The 12,917-nt window shown below is 35.8% G+C and overlaps 1 protein-coding gene across 1 annotated transcript; it reads left to right on the plus strand.

The window, feature by feature from the left end:
• Positions 1-376: 376 nt before the first annotated feature.
• On the plus strand, positions 377-11,660 carry LOC129574189 (toll-like receptor 7). Its single transcript, XM_055455784.1, has 2 exons — positions 377-6,978; positions 7,221-11,660. Exons 1-2 carry the CDS (start codon positions 3,135-3,137, stop codon positions 7,466-7,468), a joined length of 4,092 nt encoding a protein of 1,363 aa, XP_055311759.1. The 5' UTR covers positions 377-3,134; the 3' UTR covers positions 7,469-11,660.
• Positions 11,661-12,917: the final 1,257 nt, after the last annotated feature.

The following is a 12,917-nucleotide window of genomic DNA, read 5'->3' on the forward strand; positions in this document are numbered from 1 at the left end:
GTTGACACAAGGGTCTCCGAAGAAGTGAATGAATTGAAGCTACGAATAGCTCAGCGGAAAAAAGAATGAACGGAACATAAGTAAAAGAAACGAGCGGCTGCGCAAGTGAAGGGGAATACCGAGCAAAAGAACGAAAGCCATCGGTTGCCGTCACGCTTTCGGAGAATTTCGGTTCTCTCTATTTCGTTGTTTTGTATTATACTTTTCATTTAAACTGCACATACCATTGCGAGAGCACAACACGTTATACGTGAGAGTATATAGCTATGTGTCTCGAACACAGAATGGGGTTCATGGAACTGACGTTAAAGAAAGAAAAAAAAGCAATAATTGAATGCGACCGCCGTAGAGTGTTCGTGTCGATTGCGACTGCATTCAGTTTGAGTCCGACCGTTGACAAAGCAAGACGTGTGAAACACAATTTTTTTTGTGTTTAGCGACAAAACACAAAGTATTAGTTGTTCGTGTTGTGCGTGTATTGTCGCTCTCGGGTAACGCGCTACTAAATCTTGTTTCATTTATTCGTTCGTCCATTTGGTTCACAATCCGAAGAAAAACCAAATTAAATACAAATTATTTAGCTGACGCACACGAAAGATTGAAAAATAAAAACGAAAATCTCAAACAAGGAAAACAACTAAACTACACAAAATTAGTGTTTTTTTGTTTCCGATTAATTTAGTTTACAATTTCACTAGAAATCATATTCATCGAACTTTGAGTTTAAAAGTTGATTTACCGTCGCTAGAAATGTATTTAACATAACATCCAAATGGCTTTTTATGAAAAATACTGACAAAATACAGTTAAAAAACAGAAAAATAACAAACTTATTTAGTGTATCTGTGCTTCCGAAATAAAATATTCTGCATATGACATATTTTGAAATGTTGGGTTTGGATAAAAACAAATTAAAATAGATTCAACAATGAGAAAAGAAAACACAATCGATTTTAACCGTCACATTTCCCAATTATGTTGTGGTATTAGCTCACAAAACCTACCAGAAATCCCCGTTTCAGTTCACGAATAGACAGAAAAAAATATTTACAAGAATTCTAGCACAATTTTAAAATATTACCCAAATTAGGAACACTTCGTTAATTTAAAAAAAAAAAGTTTGTTTTTCTAATTTTATGTGTATATGCATGTGTATGTGAATCGTGACAAATATTCACAAACCACATCATTACGGTAACGCTATTATTATCGTTTACAAAGCAAGGTGCAGAAAAATCGAAGCGAAAATAAAACATCGACCACACCGACGGCACTGGCTCCGCGTTATATATTTTCGTTCATCCATTTAGTTCAATGAATGGCGTTCCATGGAACCGTGAAAAGAAAACCAAACAAACGAATAGTGTTAATGTGCTAAAAGTTGAAGCAATTTGCACGCCGAACAAAAATCAAATACATTTTATTGTAGTCCATAATTGTGAAAGTGAAGTATTTTCATTTCAAGATACGAAACGAACAAACAAAAAATCCCAATTCAATAGCGAGTCTCATTCGCGATAAAATCATATACTGAAGAGATTTGGGCTTTGGGCGTTATGGACAGAGACTCTTATATAAAAATTAAATTACTAACAAAAATTGAGCAGTGACCGATTTTGAATGATTTCACCAGTACTATGGACATAAAAACTGCCTTGTCTTCGACGTAGACTTCATTTTTTCATGAAATATTAGTTTTGACATCCGATAAAACTCTGGATTGTGAATACAAAATGAACAAAACAAGCAATGTGTGAACAAAAGAACAGTTATTTATGTGTTTAAAATAGGAAAAAAGGCGGAACATTGTGTAACACAATTATGAAATTGAATTGAAATTCATCTCTGTGTGCAATTATATTCTCTCGATTTCTATTCGCCAGTTAAAGCAATTAGCAAGTTTAATTACAACCAAAAATCATCGAAAACTTTACGCCAACCTAAAATGCTTAACAGTGAACCATCAAATTGAAAAGAAAAAAAACTGATTCAACGATTAAAAACTGTCATACAAAGAAATTGCTATAGTTGCAACAACTGCGGTGCATGAAACACAAGTCATTGTGAACACGGAATTATATCTTGGAGTGATAAAATGATGAAGCGGATTTGCAGCAGTTGGTTCTGTTGTCCATTTTGTTTTTTTTAACTCAGGAATTTGAAGAAAACGCATCTTCGACGTCGGTGTAATTAAATTAAATGAAAAATAGTATCACAACAAGCAGAGAGTGTCTTTATTTTATATGCTTGCATGTGTGTCTCTCCCTCTCTCTCTCTATGTGTGTGTATGTGAGCGTCTGTGTTCGTTGATCGCGTACCGAGAGCGAAAGAAACGCGAATAACTTTCTTGTGTGCGCGTTGATGGTTACATGCAAGAATAATACAGACGAACTGTTGCTATAGACAATTTCATAAATGTGCATAAAAAGTGGCAAACAAGAACTGCAATAACAGTCAATGACTCCAACTCGGCATTGCATTAAATTATTACATTTATATGTAAGCGTTCAACTGCTGCGACGTATTGTGAAACCGATCAACGGAGTTGGAACCACAATAAAACGAATAAAGAAGAAAATATCAAATGATATGAGAGTACAGCATCAGAGCGAAGTTTAAAAGAGCATACACAAAATCAATTAAGGCATTATCAAAGTCCAGTTGAATGGAGCAGAAGCAGTACATCGCAATCCAACCAACAACAGCAACAACAACAGAAAAGAGCAAAGCAAGCAAATAAGTGTTCATTATTCGCTTTCTCTATTCCTGCTTCGATATTAATTTTTTCGTCGTTGCTGCGCTCATTTTATTATATTGACGTATAGTTTTTCCTGCAGTTTTTTTTTTAAATTCGTTTGCGTGCATATCGAGTTCGTCGTACATCTCAACGGATCGTTCCTGGATTTTCTTATTTTCTTCTGTTTCGTTTCGTTTTCTTTTTCTCAACTTCACCGTTCAATTCAACTTCACTTGAAAAGTGAGTGAGTTTGTTTGCCTGTAAATAAACGTGAAGTCATACGGAAGGAGCCTGGTAGCAGAACGTTTTAAATTTGCATTTTGCATCGGCATTATTATCATTATTATTCAGTCAAAATCGCATCTCATCGCTTGCGAAAGTATCAAATGTTGCCATCATGCAGAAAAATTTAATCTTTTGTTCGTTTTATTCGTCCGCATCACAATTGATTTATATAAATATCGTCATTGCATTAAACGTTCTATGGATGACATTGGCAATAGGAAGCACCGTAGCCGGTCAATGTACATGGGATTACAGTAGTAAAACGAACAGCATTACTTGTCATCTGAAGGCGCTTGATCAGTCAACAAACTTGGACTTGCAGCCAGCGCAAGACTCTGATAAATTGACCATTCAGTGCAGCGAACATCTTTTGCATGAGAGCGAATTACCAAAAAATGCATTCGCTCAGCTACGCAATTTGAATGAGCTGGTTATCGATTCGTGTAAATTACATTATTTGCCCACTGACACGCTAACGGGATTGAAAGGATTGAAACGAATAACGATACGAACACGGAATGCTGAATGGGGCCCAAGCAAGAGTCTTGAACTGAATGTAACGTCGTTACATGCACTGAAAGAACTAGAAGTATTGAATTTGATCGATAGCAATTTGCGGACAATACCTGAGGGTGCATTTTGTGAATTGCCAACACTGCAAGTATTGAATGTAACACGGAATCGCATTCGATCGACAGATAATTTGGGATTTTCGCAGAAATCATGTGTGGCCGGTGGCGAGGGCGATTTACGTGTACTCGACTTGAGCCGAAATGAGTTAACATCGCTACCCGAAAATTGGTCAGTTGCAAAACTACGTCGTTTGCAGCAATTGAACCTGGAACACAACAACATTACCGAAATCTCGGGCGAAGCATTGGCCGGACTACCTTCGCTACGCATATTCAATATTAGCTATAATCAGCTACACGTACTGCCAAATGGTTTGTTTGCTGGTGCTCGTGATTTCCAAGAGATTCATTTACAGCACAACCAACTGTTCGAAATACCACGCGGCCTGTTTCATAAGCTCGAGCAATTGTTGATATTGGATTTGAGCGGCAATCAATTATCCAGTCATCACATTGACAATGGCACATTTTCTGGCCTGATACGGTTAATAGTATTGAATTTGGCACACAATGCGCTCACACGCATCGATGCGAAAACATTTCGTGACTTATATTTTTTGCAAATACTAGATCTGCGAAACAATTCAATTGGCCACATCGAGGACAACACATTCCTGCCGTTATATAATTTGCATACGCTCAATTTGGCGGAAAATCGGCTGCACACTATAAACGACGAACTATTCAATGGACTTTTCGTGCTGTCCAAACTAACGTTAAATAATAATTTGATTAGTAGTATCGAATCGAGTGCATTTAAAAATTGCTCGGATCTGAAAGAATTGGACTTGAGCACAAATCAACTGCAAGAAATACCGAGCGCCATTCAAAATTTAACCATGCTGCGGACATTGGATCTGGGCGAAAATCAAATCACTGAAATTAATAGCGGTGCATTCCGCAACCTCAATCAGCTAACTGGGCTGCGTCTCATTGACAACCACATTGGAAATATCACCAAGGAGATGTTCACCGATTTGCCACGCTTGAGCGTATTGAACTTGGCGAAAAATCGTATCCTGCTAATTGAGCGCGGGTCATTCGAATCAAATAACGAAATTGAAGCGCTTCGTCTGGATCGCAATTTCATAAATGATATCAATGGCGTGTTTGCCACGCTCAACTCGTTGCTCTGGCTTAATTTAGCTGAAAACCATCTAGTCTGGTTTGATTATGCGTTCATTCCACGAAGTTTAAAGTGGTTGGATCTGCACGCCAATTACATAGAGGAGCTAGGAAACTATTACAAATTGCAGGAGGAAATCAGCTTGAAAACACTTGATGCCAGCCACAATCGTCTGAGCGATGTGGGACCCATGGCCGTGCCCAACAGCATCGAACTGTTATTCATCAATAACAATCTCATTCGCAACGTATATCCGAACACATTCATCGATAAAGTGAATTTAACTCGCGTTGATTTGTATTCGAATGCATTGACCAAAATGCATCTGCATACGCTGCGTTTGGCACCGATACCGTCGACAAAGCCCCTGCCAGAGTTTTATTTGGGCGGTAATCCATTCGAATGCGATTGTTCGATGGATTGGCTTCAATCTGTGAACAATTTGACAGCGCGCCAACATCCCCGAATCATGGATTTGGCGAATGTCGAGTGCATTATGCCCCACGAGCGCGGTGCCGCGGTTCGATCCGTTGCCACATTGGATGCCAAAGATTTCCTTTGTAAGTACGAAACAATGTGCTTTGCCCTGTGTCATTGCTGTGATTTCGATGCATGCGACTGTGAAATGATCTGTCCAACAAACTGTACGTGCCATCACGATCAAACTTGGACCGCGAATGTAGTAGACTGCGGCGGAGGAGGCCAACCAGCGAATGTACTGCCGAAAAAAGTGCCTATGGATACAACAATACTCTATTTGGATGGCAACGTAATTAACGAGCTGCAGAACAATGCATTTATCGGCCGAAAAAATCTGCAGCAATTGTATTTGAATAATAGTGCGCTGCATCGATTGCAAAAACGTGCATTGGCTGGTTTGCATTCACTCGAAATTATACACTTGGAGCAAAATCAATTACGTACGTTGCATGGCCACGAATTCGATAATTTGAGCCAATTGAAGGAGCTGTACTTACAGAACAATCAGCTCGACTATGTGGCAAATGACACGTTTGCACCACTTAAATCGCTACAGTTGTTACGTATCGATGGTAATCGTCTTGTAACAATGACGATGTTTCAAACGCTCGCACCGCCACACCACTTTTCAAACCTGAAATCATTGTCAATCGGCCGAAATGCCTGGAGTTGTCGTTGCTTATTTTTACGGGAACTCACCTCTTTTGTCAGTGACAACGCCGTTATTTTGGACGATTCTCAAGACATTTACTGTATGGACGGAGCGATAAAGCGTGAGCTAGATTTTAATTCATCTAGCGATTGCAGCAGCTTTTATGAGGGTCGATCAGTTTTGTTGCCTGACATCAGCATTAATGAACATATTCCACTACTTCTGACGGCCCTCGCCCTAATCATCATTGTCACCATTCTTGTATTGGCTATTGTATTTCGAGAGCAATTACGCATTTGGTTATTCGCAAAATGCGGCGTTCGAATTTGTGAAACCATCGGCGAAGATTATGAAAAGCTGTACGATGCGGTATTTTTGTACTCGGAAAAGGACTATGAGTTGGTGACAAGAGAAATAGCTGCCGAATTGGAGATACGACCGCCACAATTACGTTTGTGTCTGCAACATCGGGATTTAACGCACGACGCAACCTATTTGCAAATACTCGAATCAGCACGTGCATCAAAACGTGTCGTTATATTATTGTCGCGTAATTTCCTGCAGACCGAATGGAGTCGATATGAAGTAAGAAATGCTGTCCATGAAGCGCTAAAAGAACGGCCCCAAAAATTAGTTTTATTAGAAGAGCACGATGCATTGCTAGAGGCCGAAAGTGATTTAGAACTACTGCCGTATTTGAAGTCACGTGTTGTCAATGGCATAAAATTGTCTGATAAGCATTTCTGGGAAAAATTGCGGTACGCATTACCGGCTGAAATCCAACAACGATGCAACAATTATACACTGCACCATCATCAAACGCTACATAATCCACTTGATCGTATACCGAAAGCATCAAACTCGGATAACATTTGTCTGCAGCAGCAATCATCAAATCCACATCAGACACAGTCAACGATGCACTTACATCATCCCCTGCACGGAGTGCCGCTGCAGCAACAGCCACCATCGTATTATCAACAGGAAAATGACGAAGCAAATTATTCATCAGCGACAACGGCAACACCGAGTCCGCTTGGACGACGGGCCACCTGTATTGATTCTGGTAAGTCCATCTCCATTTTTCCCATTACCATCCCAGTAAATTAAATTAAACGAAGCCTCATTGGGAAAATGTTCAGATGAAATGTTCTAAAAGACATTCCAAAAGTTACATTCCGATTGACTGAACAATTTCCATTGAAAAAAAAAAACTGACCTTTTTCATTACATATATACACAATTTTAGTTAAATAAGTCGCGATGCACTTGTGTTTAGATGTTAATTGATATCATTGTCAAATTCAGGTGACGATCAATTGCATCATCAACCGTTACATAGTCAAAATCAACAGCAGCGTCCTCCATCAGAGCACATATATTTTAGCATTGAATCTGATTATAATTCAACTCTAGCTCCAGAATCAAATGCTGGCAACGAATTTGTTAACACTCAAACCACATTAAATACAAATTCCGTTCACCGACCCGTCATAGGAGCTCAACAATGGCGCTTAACTGGAAATAAAAATAGTGCACAACCGTACATGGTTTAGTTTTAGTCAGCTCGCTAGCGAGACAGATAGAAATGAAAAAAAAAAACGAAACACAAAATACACAAGAATGAATAAGTTTGGAAAGCGAAACATATATTCAACAATTCTAAGAATAAAACGAAGAGAATTTCATTCCAAATGACATGAACGTGCACGAAAAGTAAATACGGTGAAACAGTGTATGAAAAAGAAAGGAAAGAAGAGATAAGATTGAGTACGCTTAAGCATTTTAAGGAGAAAAGTCAAATGAATATGATTAAGCGATAACTCATAAACGATAATAGCATAGTTATAAGCAAGTGACTGACTAAAAAAAACATACACACACACATAATCTCAGAGGCTCTCACAGAGAAGTAGCAATTAAAAGAAGATGTGGAAACTCAACGAAAGAATAATGGAGAAAAATTTCATATAATACATAAAACACAACATTTTAATGAAGACGAAATTTAGCATTAAATAAGATGAAACACAAATAAGTGGTATGAACAGAGAAAAAAAAAATTAAATTCATTCACACATTTACGCGAGTGTTCGTATGTGAAAAAGAATGGACAAATCACTGCTCATCGTCTTCAAAAATGGGTGCTAGTATGTTGAGTGAATGAAAAAAAAAACTTTATGAAAATAAAATCCATAAATTAAACAAAAAATGGACGACAGAAAAGTAAGGAGGAAAAAAACTAATGATTATTGCTGCATTCATTTTGAGACATTCAAGTATTGAGTCTTGAAAAATATGCGTGCGCGCTTATCAAAAGGAAAAAAAACATATGATTGTAGTTGTGCGTTTGATGTCTTCATCAAATATTGCAAAATTATAAAAATACCAATCGTAGAAGGAATGTTTCCAGTGTATGGAAGACAAAAAATATCAACAAGCGGAGGTAGAACCTTGATTAAAGGTGCTGCGGCATTTATTCCACACTATTGATGATTCATTCTCTTTTTATTCGTTTCTTGAATTCAAGCGTACACATAAGTTCAAAGCAATAAGTATGAAGTTTATTGAAGAGTGAAATGCTTAAAAAATGATCAAGCAAATGTTGCTAAATGAAGCAAATAAACAACACAAAAGGCAAATAGCACACGTTCATACATACATTTGAAATATTATGGAGAAAAAAACATACACACACAGTTATTTTTCTTGCATTGTTTGATGTAATACATGCGAATGAAAGGGCTATTAAGAAATATGTATTTTTTTACATTAATTTCACAACGACAACCAAATCATCATTCTAACATGAAATGGTTCATATTAGATTTTGAACAATATTTGTATGGTTTTTTTTTCTCTTCTCAAACAGCCTTTTCATACTATGTTTCAAGAGCAAGTATTTCAAAAGTGATGTCCACTGGATTTAGGTAATTCTTACTTTGAAATCAAAAAAAAGTCGACTATATTCACACTTTGAATGCGTTTAAAATAAAAAAAAATTTAAAAAATAGTCATCATTTGGAATCGTCATAACAATGAATGATTCAACCGGTGCCATTACAAGCTCAAACAAAATATTATATCACTTGAAGTCATATGGCTATTGGTAGGCAAATTGAAAACAAAAGAAACCCGAAAATGAATATTTGCACAATATAGCAATGTATATCATAAAAGAAAGAGAAACAAAAAAGAATCACAAAGAGTACATCAACATTGTCATTAAGTGGCGCACAGCAATATCAAGTGAAACAAAAATTATTACTTTAGAAAACAATACACGTAAAGATGCTTCAAAATTAACGGCAACTAACTAGGTATGCATATAAAATGTTAAGGCTTACAATTAAGAGGAAAATATTTAAAATCGCAAGGAAGAGATGATGAACAAAAAAAGGGAGAGGATGAAATATTAAAAGAAAAAAGATTAAATCTGTGATATTATGTAAAATAAAAAGAAAATGATATGAAACAAATGAACAACTATTCGAATGAACAGCCACTAAACAGTGAACCAAACATTATCATACATAGATTTGGCCCTTGAAATGAGAATTTTGTACATGATAAAATTTAAATTCAGTACAAGACTGAATATCAAATATAGCGCTTTTGTGAATGGATGCAGATAAATATCCCAGTAAAATGAATTATTAATTACATAGTATGTGTATATTTTATTTCTTTCCTCTTCAATCTAATCAAAGTACACACACTCACGAATGAAAAAAAAAAAACAAAAGCAAACAAATAAAACTTTTACAATTATTTTGATTTTAATCTGATATTAATAGAATGAGAATCCATATGAATATAAACATGTGTACTATAAATTTTGAACCGAAACAAAAAATTTTATTCAAAGAATTGAACAAAATAAAATATGCAATGGAAGTTGCTTCATGGTGGGAATTAATTTATGCTCACACAAAAATGCAATATTTTAAATGATTACAATGCTACAGCGCAATTTCTTTTGTTGCCGAAGAAAGAAGACAAAAAAAAACAAGCACGAAAACCCATACATATGTATATTTTTCGATTATTTATGTGTACGGTATCATTATATTCTACATCTCACGCGAAGCACCAACATACTCAACATATTCATTTACAGTCGCCACAACAATAATTATGAAAATGAAATCTGTCTTAATCGCTAATCATGTTAAAATATTCTCCAGAATCCATCTTGGTGTATGGATTTATTTATCCGCATTGGTTTTCACTGCCACACTATTTATAAATTAAAGTTTTGCCTATTTGTTTGTTCAAACAAAAAAAAACACTGACTTCTATTGGCGTGTGGGATGAAACAAAACATATGTAAAAGGCATATAATCCACATAAGTCAGTATTTGTTGCAGGAAAAATGTGTGACTTTGTTTTTGTTCTGCTGCATTTCATGACAAAATTCAAGCAAAATGTTTGTTAAAAACTCGGTTTTAGAAAAAAAGAAAAAAAAAGCAACATGTTTTATACCATTTTGTATATAATTCATTCAAAATTTGTTCATTTTTATACTCATCACTCAATTTTGTTTATTTTTATCGTGTTTGGCTTGTCATTAAAACACTTAATTCGCTAAATAAGGCATGGTTTGTTTTGCATTCGATGTGTGATGACTCTACCGTCAAAATTGAGCCACCATCTTCCGGTTTGTGATTTGAAGTCCAGCATTTTTCTTCGACATTTAACGCTATATTTCAATATTTTTCCGTTTGCAGTCGGTAAAAGTGGTAAATTATGCGTTCACTTTAAAACGATCGCCGATTGCTACTTTGATGGCCACTCATGTGCATCACACAAACACGAAGCTTCTTTCAACACATGAAAAACTGCATTCATTGAGTTTCATCTCAGTGCCCAAACTACCGTTCAATCATGCAATACCATAATAGCTATATTATGAAATTCATTGAATAAGAATACTGAAAAAAACAAACAATTCAAGATGCATTTTTCCGTGGGTAGCCTCATATAATAATCAATAATGCACTTTATAAAGTATAAAGTAAGTATTTGACGAGAAATGAAATATCATCGGAATTAAATAAAACAAAGTCAAATGAAGTAATAAGAATTGTACGAGAAAAGCAAACAAAAGATGAACACCATTTTTCTGAACTTCAGCACACAATTCACACAAACTGAAAAACACACATACACACACACATTGACAAACTTGAGATGTAGATATTAAAATATTTGACGGAAAATATCCACATTAGATATCGAGATGTAATATATTTGCAAACTTATTTGTAAGTATTAATAGTGGACTGGTGCAAACGAAATTTTCGGTGTTCCAAACAACACGATTTTCAAAGACATTTTGAGTCCACAAACCGTATGCGGTATTAAGTGGACGTTTCGATGAAAATTCACTATAAACTTTGTGATTATTTAATACCTGTAGATATAAATTTTTGCAGTTAAGTATTATCGTTTGATGACGACCGTCGCATGGAAGTGATATCCCCATTTAACAGCTATGAACACAAATTCTCGTTTATACAAACTTATTTTGAAATCATTTGTTTAAAAAAAAACACAATAAACGATGATTGCAATCGCTTGCATGATTTATGAAACACTGATCCACGTGACCCTTATCATTTGATTTTATCGATCAACCAAACAAATAATGAAACATGTATTTAATTATATACTTTTAAGACTTGAAAGGATGTAATAATGTGAAAAACGCAAATTTAATTTAAATGAACAAATAAAAAAGAAAAATGGAAAAGCGAAGAATGATAACCTCAGAAAAAAATGATAAAATATAAAATCTTTTGAAAAAAAAAATTGCATTTCTTTTATTTTCAAATTAGTGTTTAAGTTGAATTACAGGCTCTAAAATACAATATGTCACGAATACAACAACGATGGATTTTGGACAAGTTTTCATGGACCACACATGTTCCCTTTGCTCGAAAGTCAGTTTCTCTGCAAAATTTATCTATCTTGATCTAAAATTTAGAAACAACGGACTTGTCAGAAAACTTTGATCTCCAAACGAATTGTCCATTTGACATCTCTGTTGATTCTCTTCAATATTGATTCACTCTGTCCCAAGGCATGCAAAATGAGTCGCAACAACAGTTTTCCAACGAGTTTGATAATTTTTAGTTAGACCGAGGCCTTGAGGAGAAAAGGAGAAATTGTGAAATGACACTATAGTGTTACACTTATGAAACTCTGTATAAAGCCGGATTTATGCACAGCGAATGGGTTGGGTATACCGGTTTTACCCCAGCGCCTAAATTTTGATTTCCGACTCCCCATCCCCATAATGTGTTATTCTGATATCCTGAAGTCAGACTTTAGAGTGGATACTATCTACTAGATAGAGTGGATTTCAAACAATCGACTTCTTCTTGGAATAGAGGGTTTCTTAACAGACCGCATATGTGCGTGTGACTTTCGACCGGTATTGCCTTATGTTACCTTATACGGTAGTACAGAGGCTGCTGCGTTTAAGCTATCCTATTACAAATACACTTACGTTTCGTATAATACTACGTACAACTAACGCACACAAAGTTATTAGATATTTCAGATGTTTATTGTACTCAAATTTGGCTCACGATAACACCGGCAGCGACATCTGTAGAAGAATGTGGAATATAGTCCTCGTATAAGGTATGATATTTATTAGAAATGTTTGATGATATAATGTATAACGACAACTCGTTCATTGCATGCAACGAAATCAGAGCTGGCCCATAACAGTCACGATATACTTTGCATTCGTTCAATTTTATCACCCAGCCAAACTTTCACATAGTATAGCTGGAGTCTGAATTTCTGTAGCGTGTCCAGGTTTTCCGTATTCGCCCCATCAGCCGTCAGTCATCCAGTTTTTCACGTTTTTCGTTCAATTAACGAATTGTTGTTCCCCCTAGCTTCACACATTTGATTTCTATGCTCTCTGACCAAATAAATGGTATTTCATGCATGTCAATGTCTGTTTGAATGTTGACTCCTTCGTTATTA

Source organism: Sitodiplosis mosellana, unplaced genomic scaffold, assembly GCF_009176505.1.
Source record: "Sitodiplosis mosellana isolate CC-2019 unplaced genomic scaffold, AAFC_SMos_1.0 Smas_scaffold_6150, whole genome shotgun sequence".
Classification (NCBI taxonomy): Eukaryota; Metazoa; Arthropoda; class Insecta; order Diptera; family Cecidomyiidae; genus Sitodiplosis; species Sitodiplosis mosellana.